The sequence below is a fragment of the Capricornis sumatraensis genome, chromosome 9, assembly GCF_032405125.1.
Source record: "Capricornis sumatraensis isolate serow.1 chromosome 9, serow.2, whole genome shotgun sequence".
In the NCBI taxonomy this organism is placed as follows: domain Eukaryota; kingdom Metazoa; phylum Chordata; class Mammalia; order Artiodactyla; family Bovidae; genus Capricornis; species Capricornis sumatraensis.
Window position 1 is genome coordinate 50572782 of NC_091077.1, and position 22544 is coordinate 50595325.

The 22544-nt window shown below is 50.9% G+C and overlaps 1 protein-coding gene across 1 annotated transcript in view; it reads left to right on the forward strand.

Annotated features, from left to right (window-relative positions):
* The first annotated feature begins 1112 nt into the window (after nt 1-1112).
* Nucleotides 1113-22544, forward strand: part of PSD2 (pleckstrin and Sec7 domain containing 2) — a 37006-nt gene continuing 15574 nt past the window's right edge. Inside the window, exons 1-6 of the mRNA XM_068979840.1 lie at nt 1113-1486; nt 4866-5336; nt 5681-5875; nt 8633-8713; nt 12149-12261; nt 13074-13132. Of these exons, the coding sequence (XP_068835941.1) occupies nt 1113-1486; nt 4866-5336; nt 5681-5875; nt 8633-8713; nt 12149-12261; nt 13074-13132 (1293 nt within the window). The remainder of the gene's footprint in view (nt 1487-4865; nt 5337-5680; nt 5876-8632; nt 8714-12148; nt 12262-13073; nt 13133-22544) is intronic.

Here is a 22544-nt window from a genome sequence, read left to right on the forward strand (position 1 = left end):
GACAGAGAGGGCCGAGGCACACAGCTCATCACTCTGCCCTCCCACCTGAGATTGGGCAGGAGGCCTCTGGGAAACTGAACTGGTTCTGATGTGTTTAGAAAGGGATGGGGTGGAGGTGGCAGGTAAAATGAGTCTCCTCGTTTTACGGAGGAGAAACAGACCCAGAGCAGGCAGAGGGAAGGGGGTGTTGGCTTGGCGGGAGCAGTGAGGGGTTCCAACCTGGACCCTCACGAGGTCACACAGTGAGTTGGGCTCCCCTGGAGGGCCCCATGGCAGCCTCCTCACGAGTCCCTCTTAAGTCTGGGTGAGCTCTGGGGACCAAGTGTCGAAGGGAACCCAAGCGCCCCCCGCCGCCCCCTCTCCAGTTCCCTCTGGCACAGCCAGAGTGTTGGGCACTGCGTGGTGGAGGAAGCCCCGATCTCGGTTGAGTCTCCCGGGTGGCGCCGCCTCCGCTCAGCACCCTGGACAGCACCTCGTTCTGCGCCTCAGGATAGCCTCCTCCGGGCCTCGCTTTGGCTTCTCTGGGGTGGCCTCTGTTCTGATTGACGTCCTTGCCTCCTTAACTCTCCCTGTAAAGGCAGACCGTAATCCAGAGCTCTCCATGCACCACTTCTCTGGATCCTGGAGCCAGGGTGAGGGAACATGGAAAGAGGCAAAGTGGCTGCCTGCTGTTGGCCTGGGGTTTTGTTCCCTCACTCACCAGCAGGAAGGAAGTGGTCTTGGAGGAGTCTTGGACATTTCCCTAGTCCTGCCCAGCCCAGATCTCCCTTAGAGGTTTTGGTGAATTCTGAAGGACTCGGCAGAGATGCATAAGAGGTAACAGGGAAGGTAGGATTGGGGCACAGTGGTGGCTGGGGGTCAGGGGAGAGGTGAGTGGGGCTGGCCTGAGCAAGGCAGTGAGACTCAGACTCCTCCAAGACTCTAGCTAAGACGTCCTGGGAAGATCATCTGGGCCCACCTCTTTGTCCTCAGACAGGCTGCCTGGTGCTGGTTCTACTGGGCGTTGAACTCCCAGCACCTGTTCTTTCTGATCCACCCCGTTCTCTCTCCATCTGCTGCCAGGTCTAAAGGAGTCCTTAGAGCAGCCAGCGGGGGGAGAGGCAGTGGCTGCCATGGATGAGGATACGCTTCTGTCCGCACTGCCTGGGGAAGATGGCGCCACCTGGGACCCCAGCCTGGAACCCGAGGAGGAACCTGGGGTCCAGAATGGAATGGCATCCAGTGAGGACCTGAACAGTAGCCACACCAACCTGGGGGATGCAATGAGGGGCACCCTGGCAGGCACCGAGGGGCATACAAAAGGCCTGGACATGGCCCTCCATGGCCTCAGCCTTGGCCTCTCCCTCACCAATGGCCTAGCCCTGGGGCCAGACTCAAACATTCTGGAACACTGTACAGAGCCCAGCCCCTGGAGGGCTGGTGGTCTGGCCGAGGGGGACAATGCCTCCAGGAGCCTCTGTCCAGACACTGAGGATCCTCCACTGGGGTAAGTAGGAGTCTCGGAATGGGGGCACCACATTTGCTCCAGTGCTGCATGGCCTGGGCCTTGCCACTTAGCCTTTCTGATTCTTCTTTTCCTCATACATGAACTCGGAATTTGATGTCCCTGTTTTGGGAGGATAGAGCTATAAGAGAGATTTCAAAGGCCAACATGCCTGTTGTGTCCCCACTCTCAGTTCCCCTAATCACCAGGGGCTGTTTCTTTTAAAAAGTTTAAAAACTTTTTTCTTTTCTTTTTCTTTTCCATTATTGCTTATTACAGATATTGACTGCAGTTCTCTGTGCTATACAACAGGATGTTGTTTGTCCATTCTATATATAATGATTTGCACCTGTCATCCCAAACTCTGAGCCCATCCTTTCCTCACCTCCCCTTCCACCACAGGCTGCTTCTATGTAGAGCTGGAGGGCCACACTCCCTCCAACCCAGGCTGAGGATCAGAGTTCCAAAATGCCTTGATGCAGGAGGTCATCTGGCCCATCCTTCTGCTTCCTGGAGATGAGAATCTCCCAATTCCACAACTGACCTAAAGAGAGTAGGCTTTGTAGATTAATCTCTGTCAGCTATTCCTCCTTGAGTGCTGTCCGGGAATTCGACAAGGAACTCCTACTTACTGGAGTAAGTCCTACTTCCTGGAGTTACAGCCCCATTTCTATAATCTCCAGCTGCAGGTGGAGTGGGTTGGCATCTTAGAGGTCCCAGTTAGACAAGGAGGGTAGGGATGGTTCAGGGGAATGTTTAGAAGCCCCCAAGGTGAGCTGAGAAAAGAAAGCATATAGGTTTAGTGTGCTGCAGGGGCTTCCCTGGTGGCGCTAGTGGTAAAGAACCAGCCTGCCAGTGTAGGAAACATAAGAGACACAGGTTCAATCCCTGGGTGGGGAAGAGCCCTTGGAATAGCGGATGGCAACCCACTCCAGTATTCTTGCCTTGAGAATTCCATGGACAGAGGAGGCTGGCGGGCTGTGGTCCATAGGGTTGCAAAGAGTCGGGCACGACTGAAGGGACTTAGCATGCACACACTGCTGTAGGCCCTGCTCTGGGCAGGAAGTGTGTAAGAGGTGTGTGAGCACGTGTGTGGGGGACATGCATGTGTATGCTTGGCCTGTGTACTGATGCGTGCACGACAGATGCGTGCACGACAGATGTGAGCCTGTCGATGTACCTGGCCTGTGCATTAGGGGCACATTTGGGTGTGCATGTGGATGCATGTGTCACGTGCATCCTGGCTGGAGTCACACACTCCTAGCTGGAGTGTGTCTAGGTCTCCAAAACAGGGTCAGATGCCTGCATGCACTGGGCGTGCCATATGAGGGTTTCCACCTGGGCAGGACCTGGTGTGGTGTGGGGCCTCATGAGGTGCAGGCAGGGGGCTGGGGTTCTTGGAACTGCTGTCTGTGTTTAGGTGGTATAGTTTTGGAGGCTGGCTGAAGGTGGGGCAGATGGGAGTCTGGAGACTGGTCTAATGGTCTTCAAGTCCCTATCAAAACTGCCCTCCAAGTGTGCTCATGTGCATGAAAGGGTGGGGTATGTGGGGGAACCATTCATGGTTCTGACATGGGATGAGCCCCCAAGGGCAGGACTCTACCTTATTGTTCTAGGACCCCATACGGGCCTGTCAGAGAGAGCTGCTGGGCAGATTTGGGGTGTCTGCTCTGGCGGCCAGGGCAGTGGCCCTTCTCTTCCCTCCTGTCCTCCCAGAGGTCAGTAGAGGCAGCTTCCACCCCCGCCCCCTGCTGGGCAGCCTACTTGTGACCCAGTGTGACACTTTCCCCTACTTCCTTTTCTAAATGAGGCTACCCTCTCAACTCCTGTGGGACTGGAGTGGGTGATGGCTGTGGTCTCAGCTTCACTCTCAGGTCAGTATTTCTCCAGGAAGCATGCAGGAATCACATCTCAGGCATGGTGTGGGGGCTGCGGTGTCCAAGGAGTGCCTGGAGGGGGTGGGGCACTGCTTCATCCTCCAAATATGACTCCGTCTCTGTGAGGCCCCAGGGGTTGGGGGATAAGCAGGACATGGGCGGATCCTCCAGGGAACCAGGGTGTGCTTCTTTGCACATGGTGGGCCCTTATTTATCTGAAATGGGCCGGGCTCAGCCTGCTTCTTCCTCTTGCTTTTTCTTCCTCTCTCTCGGTCTCTCTCTTTATCTGTTACTCTCTGTCTCTCTGATTCTGTCTCTGTTTTCTGTGTTGTTTGTATCTCTTTTCTGCCTCATTCTTGTCTCTCTTATTTCTCTTCTCTTCTCTTTCTCTCCTTGTCTCTGTTTTGATCTCTTTTGGTCCTCTTCCTCGCCTGACTTCCCTGCTTACTTGCGCATCTCCCCAGTGGGTAAGAGGCCTCGCTTCATCTATGTGTGTCTCTCTCTTTTAGGTTCTGGGGATACATCAGTGAACAGAATATACAGAAACTCCTACTTTCACGGAGCTTATAGTCTAGTGAGGAGACAGATAATAAATCATAAAAAATAATAGATACGTAGTATGTTGGAAGGGGGCAAGTACTTTGGAAAAAGTGAAGAAAGAGGGACTGGGGGAGGCAGTAGGTCCCAGTTATAAATAGGGAAGTCAGGGTGAGAAAGGGATGTGGAAGGGAGGCTCCAGCTTGAGGGAAGTGCACTCTAGGCAGAGGAAACCACTGGTGCAAGAGCCTCTCTGGGGGGCAGCACAAGGCATGGCTTAGGCAGCGGAGTGGGCCTCCAGGCTGACAGGCATCTGCTCATTCACCCAGCGCACCATTCGGCAAGGCTTAGAGGATTTCCTATGTGCTGGCTGCTCCCTGGCCTTGTGTGTGGTGGGGGAAACAGGTGTAAATAGGGGAATAAACAGAAGGCGACAGGCTGAGCGGGGCTAGGAGGAGATAAAGGGGCACCCTGAGGATAGGCACTAATGAGGGCCCCTGTGGTGGGTGGTCTGGGCCTGCCTCCCTCAGTCTCTCTGAGGAGGTGACATTAAGCAAGGCCTGGGCAGCCGAGCTAAGAACCACGCAGGCTGTGGGACAGCAAAATTGTGACCCAGCGAGACACTAGCTGTGATGGGGAGCCTGGAAGGAGGAGCCCCCTCCCCCTTTCCTGGGCCAGGCAGGAGTGAGAGTCTCACACTCATTCATTTAGATGAATGATGCCTACTGGGGGCCAGGCCTGGTGGGCACTGGGGGAGGGCAGGACCATGCCTGTCCTTTCAAGCTGTACCCTAGTACCCAGCCCAGCATCTGGCACCTGTGTTCAGTAGGGGTTGGCTGAGAGAATAAACAGGACACGATCCCTGCCGGCTCCCCACACCCAGGGAACTCCCGGACGTGGATTGGTGCCATCCTAGCACCTGTAAGGGGCCATCTGGCAGGACGGTGACTGGTCTGCGCATCCCACAGGCTGGGTGGCCCCGGAGAGCCAGATGTGCGCGATGGCTTCAGCGCCACGTTTGAGAAGATTGTGGAGTCGGAGCTGCTGCGGGGCACCCAGTACAGCAGCCTGGACTCCTTGGACATGCTGAGCCTCACGGACGAGAGCGACAGCTGCGTCAGCTTCGAGGCCCCTCTCACGCCCCTCATCCAGCAGCGGGCCCGGGACAGCCCTGAGCTAGGCGCGGGCTTGGGCACTGGGGACATGGGGTCTGAGGGGGACATGGGAGCAGCCGGTGGCGGTGGGGTGCTTGGCAGCCCCCTGCGGCGCTCCATCTCTGGCAGCCGCTCCGAGAATGTCCTGAGCCGCCTGTCTCTCACGGCGGTGCCCAACGGCTTCCATGAAGATGGACCCCTGGGCCCACGTGGGGACGAGGAGGACGATGAGGAGGAGGAGGAGGAGGAGGAGGAGGACACAGACAAGCTGCTGAACTCGGCCAGGTGAGGCAGGGCCCGGGGTGGGAGCCGAGAACACAGAGGAGGCAAAATGAGTCAGGATAAGCCAGGGCCCAGAGTGAACGGCCCTCTGCAAGGTCTCTGTGCCTGCCCTCGGCACTCAGACCTCCCACCCACTGCCTGAGGTTCCATCCTGCCCTTCCAGGTCTTTCCAGCCTGGGTGGGGTCAGGGGCTGGTCGTCTAATGGTTTCCTCTGAGGGTTTTTCTGGAGGTCTAACTTGATTCTGTCCTGATGCAGTGGGGCTTCTTTCCCTGGTCTTGGGAGACCTTCCAGCCCCTGCCCAAGGGTCTCTGACCCCCTCATCTCCACCCCACCTTCCCTCTTCAGCGATCCCAGCCTGAAGGATGGCCTGTCGGACTCGGACTCAGAGCTGAGCAGCTCAGAGGGGCTGGAGTCTGGCAGCACAGACGCACTGGCCAACGGGGGCCAGGGCGTCAGTGAGGCTGCCCGCCGGCTGGCACGCCGGCTCTACCACCTGGAGGGCTTTCAGCGCTGCGACGTGGCTCGACAGCTGGGCAAGAAGTGAGTTGCATCAACATCCCCAATCTCAAGCAAACCCGTGTCTTCCTCAGCCCAAGGTGATGTGGTGACTTCCCTCAGGGGTGCCTAGTGCTGGGGGCTCCCAACAGTCCCCAAGAACTGCCGCTGTCCTCATTCTGGGCCTTGCCCTAAATCTGTTTCCTTTCTGGGCTGCCTGGGCAAGGGCCCCTGCTCCTAGGGAAGGGAGGTAGGGTTGGGGGGCCCCTCGGGGCTGGGGGAGTGGCATGTGGCATCAAGGACGGAGCAGTCAGGCAGGGTCTCCTGGGTGAACTAACGGGGCCAGGGATGGAGGAACACTTGGTCTGAACGGGGACTGCCTGGGACCCTGGAGCTGGGCAAGGGGACCCTGACCCTCACTGAGCCCCACTCACTGTCTGTTGGGACCAGCTGAAGAGGGGGACTGCCTACATACAAGCCCCGGTCTTTGGACTCAGGGAAGGGACCTAGCCAGGTTGAACTAGCCTGGGGGATGGGGGACAGTCAGCTGTTAAGTCAATCGGTATGTCACGAGGAGGTCTGACCACCAGCACATCTGCCTGCCTTGTCCTCCTTGCCTTGTTCTCCAGAGGGGCCCCTACACCCACATAAGCCTTCAGGTTGCACAGAGGCAGGCCTGGCCTCCAGCGAGGGCTGCTCCCAGGCTGAGAGAGGCAGCCCAGACTCGAGAGCCCAAGTTAGAGTTGACGGGGCCTCGGGCCACAGGAGGTCCTGAGGGCACCCTGCTTTTCCCCACTCCCGCCTCCTGCACCCTCCGTAGCCTCCACAGCGCTCCTGCCTGGGCCTCCCCCGAAATCATGTTGCCCTCACCTTCGCCTCTCCCACTGGACTACAGACCCCCAACCTGATGACTCCTCCTTCATTAAAGTTGATCCCCACCCTCCCCTGTCTTTTCAACCACTCTGTCTTCATGAGTTTTCCCATCAGCATTTAATTGTGCTTAACCCTCTCCCATCTGAAACAAAAATCCTTCCTCAAATTACTTCCTGCCCCTGCCTCTTCACAGCCAAAAGTCTGTCTTCTGCTCTGGGTGGCCTCTGTCCCCTCCCCTTCTGCACATTCAGCTTCTCCAGGTTGGCTTCTGCCCGTCCTCCACTGCCCTACATAAGCCCCTCTTGCTAGAGTCAGTAGCAGCCTGATCTCTTTGAATATGGTGGCCTCAACTCTCTCCCCTTCAACAGCCTCGACAAACCTGCCACTCCTTTCTTCTCCTTCAATTAAGCTTTCAATGATGAAAATTTCAAGCACACACGAAAGCAGAGAAAGTAATACCTTAAACCTCCTTGTACCCATTTATTCAGCTTCAAAGTTATCAACATTTTTCTATTCTTGTTTGATCTCTTCCCACCACAGCTTCCCCTCACACTTGCTGGAATATTTTAAACCATATTTCAGACTCAATCATATGATCCATAAATGTTTAGTATGTGTCTCTAACTGACTAGGATTTTTTTTAGATAGTCATAGTTTCTGACAAAATTCCTTAGTATCTCTAACATTCAGTCTATGTTTAATTTGCTCTGGTTGTCTCAAAAATGTTTGTTCAAATCAGCACACAAATAAGGTCTTTGATTACATTTGGCCAGTATGTTTCTCAGGTCCCTTGGAGCCAACCACAGTTGCCAGGCCCCCTCCTTTTGGTAAGGCCATGTGTTTGGTGAAGAAACAGGAGAGAGAGCTTGGGGCTTGATTGGACTGAGGTAGAATTATGTTCTCTCTTTTGGCGAGAATTCATCACTCCGGTCTTGACGTTCTCTCCCTTGGCCTCCAGGATACCACACCCTACGGCTGTGGCTACTGTCTGTCTCCTGCATGAGGTTTCTGACTCTTCAGCCCACCCTGAGAGGGGCTCTCCTCAGGTCTCTGAGCTGGGTCTGCTGGCCTGTCTGAGCCCTTCCTACAGGCTTGTCCCCCTTCCTACTCTACCAGTTAGGGTCAGACAACTCTCACGTAGGTGCTTCCAGACCCACCTGTTGTCCTGGGCTCTGGGCACCACCCCAGGGGCTACTCGTGTCCCACACCCACTCCATCCCTCCCCATGTCTTGTTGGATTCTGCCTCGGAAACATCCCTCCTCCCACCCTTTCCGTCTCTTGTGGACAGCTCCTGCAGCTCTCAGTAGGTCTCCGCTCTGCAGGCAGTGTTCCAAATGAAGATCTGACCCTCTCATTCACCTCCTGCTTCAAACTCTTCCAAATCAAGTCTTGATCCTTGCCTTGGCCCAGCCCCAGATCCCTGCCTCATCTCTTGCTGCCCCCATTCCTGCTCTCCAGCTCCTGCCACATGGCCCTACTGGTAGCTTTCTGGACAGTGTCCTCTACTGGGGACACTGTATATCACCCCATACTCTACTCCCTTCACCTGGCTGACTCTTACTTTCCTGAAAGTATTTGCTGAGACATCAGCTCCTCCAGGAAGCCTTATTGACCCTCTCACACCCTGGCCCACTGGAGAAGGAAATGGAGACCTACTCCAGGATTTTTACCTGGAAAATCCCATGGACAGAGGAACTTGGCGGGCTACAGTCCATGGGGTTGCAAAGAGTTAGATATAACTGAGGGACTGAGCACACCCTGGCCCAAGGTTGAACTGTCAGAGTCCAGTTGGCCAGCAAGGGAGGCAGCAGAGGGATGGATGGACAGGTCTGGGTAGGTAGGTCAGCGTCCCCAGGGGCCCACTGCCCATGTGCTCCCACTGTTTGCTGTGCCCTGCTTCTAATGGACACCCCCTGCTCTCCTGGCAGCAACGAGTTCAGCAGGCTGGTGGCTGGGGAGTACCTCAGCTTTTTTGACTTCTCGGGCCTGACTCTGGATCGAGCGCTCAGGTCAGTGTGGCTGGGCTGGGTGGTGCCCACAGGCGATACATCTGGATCCTCCTGCCAGCTCTGGTGTGGACTTGCCGTGCAGCCTTGGGCAAGCCCTCTTGAGCCCTCTGGGGAGGCTGTGGGGAAGGGCCCATGAGAGCAGCACAGTGCAGAGACTCACTGAGTGCTGGCTCATGGGGGCCACTGCCAAGGTGAAGGTGGGAGTGCAGAGGTGACCCTTCAGGAGGCATAGCCTAGACACACCCTGCTGATGGCAGCTTAGTGACACCCCTGTGAGGTGGGTGGTACCGTCCCATTTATAAGCGGAGAAAGTGTGGGCCAGTTCCCCAAAATCACTGAGCGAGACATGGTCAAAATGACATTGGACGTGGTCAATTTGATCTCATGTCCTGTTGGTGTTTGGACCTGGGGAGCAGCCCTCAGGAAGGGCAGGTGCAGGCCCAGGGAGCAGAGAGCAGGCAATGGGAGGATGAAGCCTGATGCCAGGGGACCTGAGCCCAGGCCAGAGCCTCACAGCTAGGGATGGCAGACTGAGCCGAGGGAGGGGTGGTCCATGTATGTTATATCTGTTTACCTCCCATGTGTCTCTCATATTTTTAGAAACCGTATTTTCCCTTTATTTTCTCTGTTTCCATTGGGATATTTTACACTGACTTGCTTCCAATTCACTTATTCTTCCTCTGTGTCTCATATACTGTTAAACCCATTTATTGAATTTTTACTTTCTATTGTTTTATTTTTCAGATCTAGAGGTTATATTTTGTTAAAAAACTTTTTTGGTAGGTTCTAAATCACTGCCTTATCATGGTGAAGGGGCTTGTGTAACTCGATGAAGCTATGAGCCATGCCTTGCAGGGCCACCCAAGAAGGATGGGTCATAGTGGAAAGTCTGACAAAATGTGGTCCATTGGAGGAAGGAATGGCAAGCCACTCTAGTGTTCTTGCCTCGAGAACCCCATGAACTGTATAAAAAGGCAAAAAGATATGACACCATCACCAATTCAATGGACATGAAGTTGGGCAAACTCCAGGAGTTGGTGAGGGACAGGGAAACCTGGCATGCTGCGGTCCATGGGGTCACAAAGAATTGGACACGACTTAGCGACTGAACAACCGCAACAATTCTCTGGGGGAAGAAGTCCTCATCTTTTCATTTGGTTTTACTTGCTTTCTCCATCCTTCCCTCTCTTTTGGGGAACATATTATTCACAGCTAATATTTGAAAGTCCTTGCCTGCTTACCACGGTATCTGTGTCATCTGTATCTGGTTCTATTGTTTTTCTCTTGGTTTTCCATCATCTATCCTATTTCTCTGTGTGCTTAGTAATTTTTCATTAGATCCTGTACATTGTACATAAAATTACAGCATCTCTAGATCATTATGTGTTCCTCCAGGGGGTGTACCTTCTGAGGCAGCTAGAGGAGAACAGGGCGGGTACAGTCCCAGTCTATCCAGGGCTGAGCTGCGGAGCAGAGTTCAACCCGATCACAGGGCTGCAGGGCTTTCCACTGGGAGCCTGGTGTGTTCACTGGGGCCTCTCCCTTTGGTGGGTCCTAAATTACAATTTTGTCTCCTCCATGTGGCAAGCCTGTGCAAAGACCAAACCCCTCTGCTTCTCAGAGAGGCTTTCTGCTTAGCTTTTCACCATACTGCCCCTTCCATCTTTAGACTTTGGCAAATATCTCACAGGTAAAACTGGCCACATGTTTATAGCCCCTGAAGTCTCTCCAGCTCCGTGAAGCCACTGACTGTTCTGCCTCACCCCTGTGTCTGTAATCAGCAGTGTCCCTGGGGAGAACTGCAGATCGGCCCACCTCCCTGAGTTCTCTACCCTCTGGGATCTTGGTCCCATTGGTGTCTGTTGCATCAGCAATTTTCTGATAGCTTAAGAGAGATGTATTCTGTCTGGCATTTTTCACTGTTCTCAGTGGAAGTGTTTGTCGGCTAGCAAGCTGCTCTATCCTGAGCTGAGTCAGGTTCACACTGGATGATCTGGTGGGGAAGGTGTTTGGTGGGTTGGCTTGCGATCAGAGGCCTGGGTGCTGGGCTGGAGGACCTTGAATATATAGCCCAATAGATTGAGACTCAACTGCACAGGCCCTGGGGAGCCACAACAGGTGCTGGCTGTAAAGCAGGGTTTTGGGAGGCAGTGGTGGTAACACTGTGTTGGTGGCCTTTGATCCAGAGGCTCCTGAGGAGGATCATGTGGGCGAGGATGAGGCCTGAAGTTGGGCCACAGGGCTCGAGGAATGATTGGTGTGAGAAGCACAGAGGATAGAGCAGAAGGGCTGGTGATGCCAAGATGCAGAGAGAGAAGGGGGTGGCCAGCAGTGAGGCTGATCCTGGGGACAGCCTGAGAGTTGGGTTGGAGCTTGGTGAAGACCCCCAAGGAAGGGGTGTTTGGGCTGGGGAGCCCCAGCTGGGATTCATGGCTCATAGGTAGGACAGGCTATGGTTGGGATGGGGGATGGTATTAGTGGAGTGTGAGGAGAAGAGGGAGGGGCTGGATGCAAGGAAGAGAACAGGGAACAGGAGAGACAGAGAAAGGAGGACCAGGAGGATGGAGTGTTTTTATATAGCTGTTGACTGACTGGGATTGAATCAGAGAGTGGTCTGCAGTTTTCCATGCTTTGGGAAACCTCCGAAGGTAAAGACTGGCCAAAATAGGGCTCACGGGTCCCAGGGTGCCTTAGAAGTAGTTTTAGAGAGGATAGAGCAAAGTGGGTATAACAGAAGCCAAGGGAACTGTAGCAAAATTGGGAACAAGCTAGTCTCATGAACCCAAGACAGACAGAGGCCCAAACTGTCTCAGCCTCCTGTTTCCCCTCCCAAGGAGGGGTGTGCCTAGGCCCCAGGTGAGGGACCCCAGGCCCATCTCCTGGCCCCTCTGGTTTTGGTATTCTCAGCCAGGGACCCTTACGAGTGCTGGTGACCTTTGATGTTTGGCCTTGAGGGGAACTCAGAGCTGTCCAGCAGAGGAGGCTCAGACTTGGGGTGGGAGAATAGAGGCGGCCAGGGTGGTTGGGCCTGGGGCCATCATGTGAGGGGTAGCACATCTGGGAAGGGTGGGAAGGGCTGAGGGAGAGCGCTCCAGGGAAGCGGTGTGGACGGGCTGGGCCCAGCCGCGGAGGAGGGAGTGAGGAGTGGGGCGGAGGCTGGCACTGGCGTGTTGGTCAGCCTCTGTTCTTCACAATCTGCCCCCTGTCTCCTTCCAAAAGGGCCCTGGAGGGTGATGAGAGTTGAGACTCCACACTCCAGAGGCTGTCAGGGGGCTCAGGGTTTCCTCCTAGGCCCAGATGCTGGGGCTCTGGGGCCTCAGCCCCCTCAGGCAGGCTTGGGTGGTGTGTGTGGGGGGTGGGGGCTCCTACCTGGAGTGAGGATTCAGACGACTCAGGGGTCTGGGAGGCCCTCAGCACCCTTGCATCGCCCTCCAGAACTTTCCTGAAGGCCTTCCCGCTGATGGGGGAGACGCAGGAGCGTGAGCGGGTCCTGACGCACTTCTCCCGCCGGTACTGCCAGTGTAACCCTGATGACAGTACTTCGGAAGGTACGCCTCACCTGGCACCCCTGACGCCTCACCCCACGCCCCTGACGCCTCACCCCGCGCCCCTGACGCCTCACCCCGCGCCCCTGACGCCTCACCCCGCGCCCCTGACGCCTCACCCCATGCCCTTGCCCCCCAGTTGGGCCCTGGCTTCCTCCTACCCTTGATCCACCTGCCACTTCTGTCCTGCTCGAGAAACAACAGTGAAGGCATGATGGCGTGTGGCAGGGGGCCTGTCTGCTGGAAGAGGCACCTCCCAACTGTCGGGCCTGTCACCGCTCCCTGTGCCTGAAGGTCCTCTAGGTCCTCTGTGCCCTGGACTCAGTCCTCTGTGCCCTCCTCCTCTGTGGTTCCCTGTCACAGTGCTGATCGCTGGTGTGGTGGGAGTCCTGGGTCTGGCACCCTCTTGTCCCATGGGTGGACTTGCGTCCCAGGAACTGGGGGGCTAGGCTGGTTATTAGAGGAGACATGGGCCTTGGAAGGGGTATAGCCTAGGACCCAGAGCCTTTCCTGGGCATGAGATTCAAGGTGAGTTTGGCCATAGGAGGCAGGAATCTGGGCTAGAACAGGCCCGGGGTGGTCAGGTCCTCCACTAAGGGAAGAGTGTTTCCTGACCTGGGGCGGGGGAGTGGCTCTGATGCTGTAGAGGGGTTGGAGCATGGAGTATCACCCAGGCCCTGGGCCCCGACATGCGGTTGGCAGGTGGCTGGCCTCTTCCAAGGCCTGAAGGCTGGCTCTGGCAAGAGATAAGTGGGTGGCTGTGGTTGAGAAAGAGCTGGTTGCTCACACTGAGGGTGCCTCTATCTCTGATTTAGATGGGATCCACACGCTTACCTGTGCCCTGATGCTGCTCAACACGGACCTGCACGGACATGTGAGTTGGGGAGGCTGAGCTGGGGTATGTTCTCTCACTGACTCATCCCAGGTTGTCCGAGGGCCAGCCCTTTCTCCAGCCTCCTTCCCTGAGACCTCTCGCTTGCTGGCCCACGTTTCTTTAGCAGACCTGGGAGTCAGGCCACTTGGCTTCTAGACTTGGCCTTACTCTAGTTTGATCCACTTGAGACCTGCCTGGGTCCTCACCCCAATGCAGGGCCATAAGAACAACTGAAGTACAGGAATTTAGGATGTGCTAAATAAGATATGTGCCCCTAGCCATGTCCACACCAGACGTTGCTAAAAGGTCACCTGCTCTTCCTACCCTTCGTGCTGTAAGCCTGACTGCAGCCCTGCTGAAGGGCCATGCCCCAGGCAGCCCCTTGCCCTCAAATGGTAGGTTGCCATTAAGAGGCATTTTCGTCATCTCCATCCTTCACTAGGCAAACAGAAGTGATGGGGGGTACCCTAGGCTGTGAGCCTGTGCCTCTTCTGGGCCTTGGGCATCTCAGTGCTGCTTGTGGCTCAATAACTCCTTCTTCTTTCCTCTGTCTGCTCCGGGGACCCCCTCTCTGGGCTCTCTTGCCCTCCCTCAGGTGGTAAGTGTAGCTGGTGGTCTGCATGTCCTGTGAGCTTAGATCCCCCCATCTCCATCCTCCCCTTCTGTGTCCCCCATCACCCCGTCTGGCCTCACTGATCACCACCCCGTCATTGCTCACCCTGGGATGGTCAGAGCACCTCTGCTGGATTGGGGATATTTCAGTGACTCATGGGAATAATAGGCCCATGAGAACGGTTCTGGAGGTAACCAGGTTCCGGTTACATCTCTTCTGGAGGGAGGTAACCAGGAAAGTGTAGGACACTTAGGGTGGAAGAAGGAGCTGGGAGAGACCCAACTTCGGATTCCACTCTTGCCTCCAGGTGGCACCTCTGTGACCCAGGGCAACACTCCAGCACTCTGAGTCTCGGGTTCTACACCTGTGAGGTGTGAATGGTGATTTCCCCATAGTGTCCTGGGGAGGCCTGGTAGAGATACCACCAAGTGTCAGGGTCTGGCACTTAGTAAAGATATTTATTATGAATAATATTATTACATAATCCTCACCATCATATTCATCATTAATATTAAAATTTAAATGATCGAGAGTCTGACGGCCCAGCCTGCAGATCCCTGGAGGATCAAGAATATGAAGGACCTGCCCTGATGGCAGCCTGAGCAGGCGTGGGCACACTGGTCGTCTGGCCTGGGGAGAGCGAGAGCCTCGATGGCCTTGGGATGAAGATTAGTTGTGTGACAGCTTCAGTTTTGTCTGCCAGGGCTGTCAGCCTCAGAGTGGAACGGGAGAGAAGACGTGTGGATTCCATGGAGATGTCACCAGGGTTAATGCCCACTAATGGGCTGATGCTCCCCCAAGACTGTTTCCTGTTTGCAGAGAGCAGGTGTTGCTGGCGCGCCCTAAAAGGAGCTTTAAGCACACATTCCTCTTCCCATCCCTACGCTCAGCAGGGCTGAGGGCCATCTCAGGACCCAGTCACTGCTGTGTTAAGCCCTGGGTGCCTCTTCCCCTGGTTGAGAGCTGCTGACAAGGGCAGCAGTCAGTAAACCCCAGGTCGAGAATATTCTTGAGCTTGGTGGGCCTTAGCTGCCCGTGGCACCACCTTCTGCTTGAAGTTGAAGAGAAACATTACTACCTTCATACATTAGACATGGGTGCAATAGGATTGTTTATACTCACAGCCAACAGACATTGAAGATCCATTTCTTTCTAAAGGCAGTATTGCAAAACACCAAAAGCAAGAGGTCTGAGTTGTAATCCTCTTTATTTTTCACATGATAGTGTGTGACCTGAGGTGAGTTACTGACTTCCCTGAACCTCAGTTTCCCCATCAGAAAGTCCCGGTGAGATTTAAGGAGACAGCAATTGTAGAGCATTTAGCCCAGAACTGGGCCATTGCTGTCACTGGGAGCTTTCCTGGAAGTGGCAATGCCTACTTTGTGCTCACCCCATCCCTCCCTCTTCTCATGCTGCCGTTGTTTCACAGAGACTCAGTGCCTGGTGGAAGATGGGGATCTCAGGAATGTGGGGCCTACTAGGGCCCCCAGAAGTGGCTCTGGTCAGAGCGGGAGCCAGTATGGGGACTGGCAGAGGGAGTTGGCGCACACTCCTAGATGGGCACAGCCTAGTGGAGGAATTGAGAAGGCTTCCTGTAGGAGGGGTATTTGGACTGTAGGGGCTGACACCTTCTGCGTTCTATAAATGAGAAGGAAAGAGAACCCCTGCCTCAGGGTGCCCACCTTCTAGTTAAAGGAGATGAAAATAAATAAGTCAACAAGTGATTGCAAATAGTGATAGGTCTGTGAAGGGAATCAACAGGCGGGTATGATGGTGGCTGGACTAGGGGTCAGGGAATGCCTTTCAGAGGAGGCACAACTGGGGCAGAAACCTACAGGAGCCAGTCACGGAAAGAACAGGGACAAAGTCTTCTAGGCAGAGGGACCAGTGGGACTGGTTTTTGTCTTTTGGCTATTGTGAACAGTGCTATGAACATTGGTATACAGGTTTTTAATTTTTTTAAAAATTATTTTTAAACTGAGTGAAAGATTATTTAAATTCTATAGTGCTTACAATTTTCAGAAGTTTCCTGTGCATGACTTCATGTAATCCCATAATAACCCTTTTATCTCCCTACCCCTCTATTGCCCTCCGCCTTCTTGGTAACCACTAGTTTGTTCTGTGAGTCTGCTTCTTCTTTTGTTTTATTAACTGGCTTGTTATATTTTTTAGGTTCCACATCCAAGTGAAATTATATAGCATTTGTCTTTTCTTTTTCTGACTTGTTTTACTTAGCATAAGTCTTTGTTTGAGAAGCTGCTCTCAATTCTTTTCAGTATATACTTAGGAATGGATTGCTGGGCCCAGTGGTATTTTTGCATTTAACTTTTGGAGGACAGGAAAACTGTTTCATAGTGGCTGTTGAGTCCAGGAAGGAGGTGATGATGGCTTGTGCTGACAGGGCAGTGAACAAGGGTAGAAGGGACAGATGAGAGAGATCAGTAGAGGATGAGCCTGATGGGACTTGCTGATGGGCTGATCAGGGAGAGGAGGAAGGATGGCTTCAACATCTGGCTCGATGGGGGTGCTATTTCCTGAGATGAGAAGGGAAATTCTGTGGGTGGGTGGAAGGTGTGGCGAGTGGGAGAGCTGGGGCTCCAGTCCCATTTTTGACATATTGTGTTTGAGATGCCTATTGGACATGAACATGGGTGTTGCCAAGGAGGTGGTGGGATAAATGAATCTGGGATGCCAGAGAGTAATGGGGTGCCGAGATCGCTGTCATCCTGATGGAATGAAAGCCACGGGACTGGCTGAATGCCTCGGGAGAGGGGCAGGTTGGTGACCTTGTTGTGGGTCATGGCATCATTTAGAGGTCAAGCACTTTTCACTTTCATGCATTGAAGAAGGGAATGGCAACCCACTCCAGTGTTCTTGCCTGGAGAATCCCAGGGATGGCGGAGCCTGGTGCCTTGCCGTCTATGGGGGTCACACAGAGTCAGACACGACTGAAGCGACTTAGCAGTAGTAGCAGCAACAAGCAGAGCATAAGGAGACACTCTGAAGCAGCCATGGAGATGGGAGGAAAACCAGGAGTGTGTGGTATCTCAGAAGCCAAGAGAAGAAAGTGTTTCAAGGAGAGAGAAATAGCCAACCATATAAAAGGGTGTCATGAAGTCAAGAAAGACAATAACAGAAAAACAGCCTTTGGGATTGGAATGGCCATTGGTGGGTCATTGTCATTGGATGGTCAAGGTCATTGGAGCCCTTTACAAAAGTACTTTAGGTGGAGTAGGGAGGCCAAATGCCAGGATGGAGTGGGTGGAGGTGAGGATAGGAGGTGAGGAAGTAGAGGCTGTGGAGAATTCTTTTGCAATATTTGGCTTTGAGTGGGATCCTGAAGTGAGCTACTGGCTGGAGGGGTCTAGCAGGGGCTTTTATTTTAAGTTGGAGTATAATTTCTTTACAATGTTGTGTTAGTTTCTGCTGTATAATGAAGTGAATCAGCCATATGTATATATATATATCCTTTCCCTCTTGGTCCTCCCTCCAACCTGCCATTGCCATCCAACCCATCAAGGTCATTGCAGAATACTGAGCTGAGCTCCCTGTGTTATACAGCAGATTCCCAGCAGCTATCTGTTTTACACATAGTAGTGTATGTTAACACACTAGTTCTGTTCAGTTCAGTTGCTCAGTCGTGTCCGACTCTTTGCAACCCCATGAATCGCAGCACACCAGGCCTCCCTGTCCATCACCAACTCCTGGAGTTCACTCAAACTCATGTCCATCAAGTCAGTGATGCCATCCAGCCATCTCATCCTCTGTCATCCCCTTCTTCTCCTGCCCCTAATCCCTCCCAGCATCAGAGTCTTTTCCAGTGAGTCAACTCTTCACATGAGGTGGCCAAAGTATTGGAGTTTCAGCTTCACCATCAGTCCTTCCAATGAACACCCAGGACTGATCTCCATTAGGATGGACTGGTTGGATCTCCTTGCAGTCCAAGGGACTCTCAAGAGTCTTCTCCAACACCGCAGTTCAAAAGCATCAATTCTTTGGTGCTCAGCTTTCTTCACAGTCCAACTCTTACATCCATACACGACCACAGGAAAAACCATAGCCTTGACTAGGTGGACCTTTGTTGGCAAAGTAATATCTCTGCTTTTCAATATGCTATCTAGGTTGGTCATAATATGTCAATCCTAATCTCCCAACTCATCCTGCCCTTTCCTTCCCCCTCTGTGTACACATGTCCATTCTGTGTCTCTGTTCCTGCCCTGCAAACAGGTTCATCTGTACCATTTTTTTAGATTCCACATAATATGCATTAAAATACAATATTTGTTTTTAGGAGGGACTGTTTTAAATCTGACTAGGGTGTTGTGTATATGCCACTAGGATCTACTAGGTAGGCAAGGAGAAACTGATGATGCAGGAGAGAGAAGGGAAAATCAAAGCTTTCCTTGAGATGAACAGCAGGGCATAGATGGAAAATGGCCTTAGCTGGGAATAGGGAAAGCTCATTCTTCATGACAGGGTGAATTGGAAGGGAAGGATGTCAGAGGAGGGTGAACTTAGCCTCCAGACAAGAGAGGAAGGGGGCTTGGGTTAGACGTGGAGATGGAGACAAGGAGAGATATTATAAATGTACTGTGGATGTGCAGTCACTAGCACTGGTTGATGGAGTCAGTGTCGAGGTGAGAGCAGAAGTCTCTAGGGTGAGGCCAGGAGAAGCAGGAGGAGATGGTGGGAGAAGCTGCGCTATGAACCTCCAAGCTGAAACAAAGATAAGTTGTTTTGCAAGAAAAGCTTAATTTCTCTCACACTTGGGCTGCTTGAGGTTTAGCAGTGGGAGTGCTGGGGAGGTGGGTTGGGGCCGGATGGTGGAAGACTTGAGGGACAAATGCATGGGTCAGCATACTATTCTGAAGACTGGCAGCGGCAGGGAGGCCCTGCCCATTCTCAGATGGTGAACAAGCCTCATATATTAGAACTTGGAAGGAGCACCGAGTGCAACTCAGGTTTAGTGATGAAGGTTTTCCTGCCCATGAGACTTTTGACTGGTCCCTTCCCTTGCTCTGAAGGATGACATCTACTTTCTTTCTGCTTGGCCTGTTTCATTCTGCTTTGAGAAGGGGGAAGACTTAAAGACAGGCTGGGATTGTTCTGACCTCAGGTAGGTCACACTAGACCTGCAGAGAAGGCCTTGGAATGGGGCTGTGGCCTGTCCAATCATAATTCTTTTCTGATTGGAGACAGAGGCTGTGGGAACAGATTTTCGGGTCAAGGGCAGGCTTGGAGGCCCTTTTGATCCAAATGTTGGTGGAAGGAAGGGAGGAACTGAGAACTTGGAGGTCCCAAATCATCCACATCAGTTTGGCTTTGGAGTGTTCTGGGCATGTCTCTCTTTCTCTCCATCTTTCTTCCTGTCCTCCCTCCTTCCCTCCCTTCCTCCTTTTCTTTCCCTCTCCCCTCCCATTCCCTTCCCTTCTCTTCCGTCTCTCTTTTCCCTTTCTGGTATATATCTTTTGGCCTGGTGGCTGTTGTTCATTTACGTATGATTTTACTTCTTTGCAACTCACTGTCTTACTTTCTCATCCAGAAAGAGATTGATCTTAGTAGCTGTTTCCCATGGACTTGAAAGTGTATTCTGCAGTTGTTTATTCTAATGTTCTATATGTGTTGATAAGGTCAAGCTTTTTAACTATGTTGTAAACATCTTTTATATCCTTAATGATTTTTTATTGTGTTAAAATGTAGAAGACATAAATTTACCGTTTTAACCAGTTTAAGTTGTGCAATTCAGTGGAGTTAAGTACATTCACACAGTGTGCAACCATCACCGTTCTCTGGTTTCAGAACTTTTCATCACCCCAAAAGGAGGCCTTGTACCCATTAGAGTCACTTCCCATTCTCTCCTTCTTCCAGCCCCTGCCTCTTCTGGATATTTAATGTGAGTGGAATCATACAGTACATAGCCTTTCATATGTGGCTTCTTTCACTTAGTGTAATGTTTACAAGGCTCATCCATATTATAGCATGTGTCATAATTTCATTTGTTTTTATGGCCAAATAATATTCCATTGAATGGATATGCCACATTTCATGTATCCCTTTGTCCTTTAACGAACATTTGGATTATTTCCACCTCTTGGATATTGTGAATAGTGTTACTCTGAACATTTGTGTACAAGTTTTTGTTTGAGCACCTGTTTTAAGTTCCTCGGAGAAGACCAGCTGCATCATATGGTAATTCTATGTTTAACTTTTTGACGAACTGTGAAACTTCCTTAGTGGCCGAACCATTTAGAAATCCTGCTAGTAATGTATAAGGGTTTCAGTTTCTTCACCTCCTTGCCAACACTTCTTTTCATTCTTTTCTTTTTTAGTGATAGCTGTTCTAGTCAGTATGAAGTGGTAACTCATTTTGGTTGTAATCTGCATCTCCCTAATAACTAATGATATTGAGCATATTTTCATGTGTTTGTGGCCATTTGTATATCTTCTCTGGTGAAATGTCTATGCAAGTACTTTGCCCACTTTGAGGAGGGATATATAATTATTATTTAAAATTGTGGTAAAAATATTAAAAATCATGGTAAAATATGCATAATATGGAATTTACCATCACTGCCATTTTTACGTATAGTTTACTAGTATTAAATCTATTTACATTGTTGTGCAGTGAATCTCCAGAACTTTTTCATCTTCTTAAAAAGATTTAACCCTTTTCTTTTCTTTCTTTTTTTTTTAACTCTTTTCTTTTTAATTCATTTTTTTATTGAAGGATAATTGCTTTACAGAATTTTGTTGTTTTCTGTCAAACCTCAATATGAATCAGCCATAGGTATACATATATCCCCTCCCTTCTGAACCTCCCTCCTATCTCCCTCCCCATCTCACCCCTCTAGGTTGATACAGAGCCCCTGTTTGAGTTTCCTGAGCTATACAGCAAATTCCGGTTGGCTATCTATTTTACATATGGTAATGTGAGTTTCCATGTTATTCTCAAAATACGTCTCACCCTCTCCTCCCCTCTCCCCGTGTCCATAGGTCTATTCTCTGTCTTTTTCTCCATTGCTGCCCTGTAAATAAGTTCTTCAGTACCATTCTTCTAGATTCTATATATAAATACAATATTTATCTTTCTCTTTCTGACTCACTTCACTCTGTATAATAGATTCTAGGTTCATCTACCTCATCAGAACTGACTCAAATATGTTCCTTCTTATGGCTGAGTAATATTCCATTGTGTATATGTACGACAACTTCTTTATCCTTTCATCTGTCAATGGACATCTAGGTTGCTTCCATGTTCTAGCTATTGTAAATAGTGCTGCAATGAACAATGGGATACATGTGTCTTTTTCAATTTTGGTTTCCTCAGGGTATATGCCTAGGAGTGGGATTTCTGGGTCACATGGTGGTTTTATTCCTAGTGTTTTTTTTAAGGAATCTCCAAACTGTCTTCCATAGTGGCTGTATCAGTTTACATTCCTACCAACAGTGCAAGAGCATCCACTTTTCTCCACACCCTCTCCAGCATTTATTGTTTATAGACTTTTTGATGATGGCCATTCTGACCAGTGTCTTTTGCTTTTCTTTAATTGGTCTGTTTGTGTTTTTGTTGTTGAGTTGTAAAGGTTCTCTAGTCTAGATACTATACTCTTATCAGATATATGGTTAGAAAAAGTTTTCCCTTTTTCCAGGGATCATGTGTTTTCTCCCTGTCTTCATTCTATTAATGTGGTGTATTATGTTAATAGATTTTTATATGTTGAACTACTCTTGTACTCCTGGGATACATTCCACTTGATCATGGTATATAATCCTTTTACTATGCTGCTATTTTGCTAGTATTTCATTGAGAGTTTTTACATTTATATTTATAGGGGATACTGTTCTATAGTTTTATTTTCTTGTGAATTCTTTGTCTGGTTTTTGTATCAGAGTAATGCTGGCTTTATAGCATGAGTGAGGAAGTTTTCTCTCTTTTTCAGTTTTTGGATAAAGCTTAGGAAGTATTGTGTGCTCAGCTGCTCAGTCGTGTCTGACTCTTTGCAATCCCATGGACTGTAGCCTGCCAGGCTCCTCTGTTCATGGAGTCCTTCAGTCAAGAATACTGGAGTAGGTCGCCATTTCTTCCTCCAGGGAATCTTCCTGACTCAGGCACTGAACTTGCATCTCTTGTGTCTCCTGCATTGGCAGGCGGAATCTTTACCACTGCACCACCTGAGAAGCCCCAAGAAGTATTAATGTTAAATGTAAATTGCTCAGTCATGTCTGACTCTATGACCCCATGAACTGTAACCCGCCAGGCTCCTATGTTCATGGAGTTCTCCAGACAAGAGTACTGCAGTGAGTTGCCATTCCCTTTTCTAGGGGATCTTCCCAACCCAGGGATCAAAGCTGAGTCTCCTGCATTGCAAACAGACTCTTTACCATCTGAGCCCCAGGGAAGCCCCAAATATCAGTATTAATTTCTCTTCAATGTTTGGTAAGCTTCGCTAGTGAAGCCATCTGGCCTCGGGCTTTTCTTTAGTGAGGTTTTTGATTGCTGAGTGAATGTCTACTTTTTTTTAGGTTTATTTAGGTTTCCTGTTTATACTTGAGCCAGTTTTAGTAGTTTGTATGTTTCTAGGAATTTGCTTATTTTATCTAGGTTATATAATTGGTTAGCATTAATTGACTGATATTAACAAATTAATTGCTTAGGATTCTTGTTCTTCTTGTTACCAAGAAAGCAATGTTAAAATCTCTAACCAAGACTGTGAGTGTCTTTCTCTTTTTAGTTCAATTTATGTCTTTTACTTTTTGAAACTATGTTATTAGGTACATACCAATTTGGAATGTTTATAT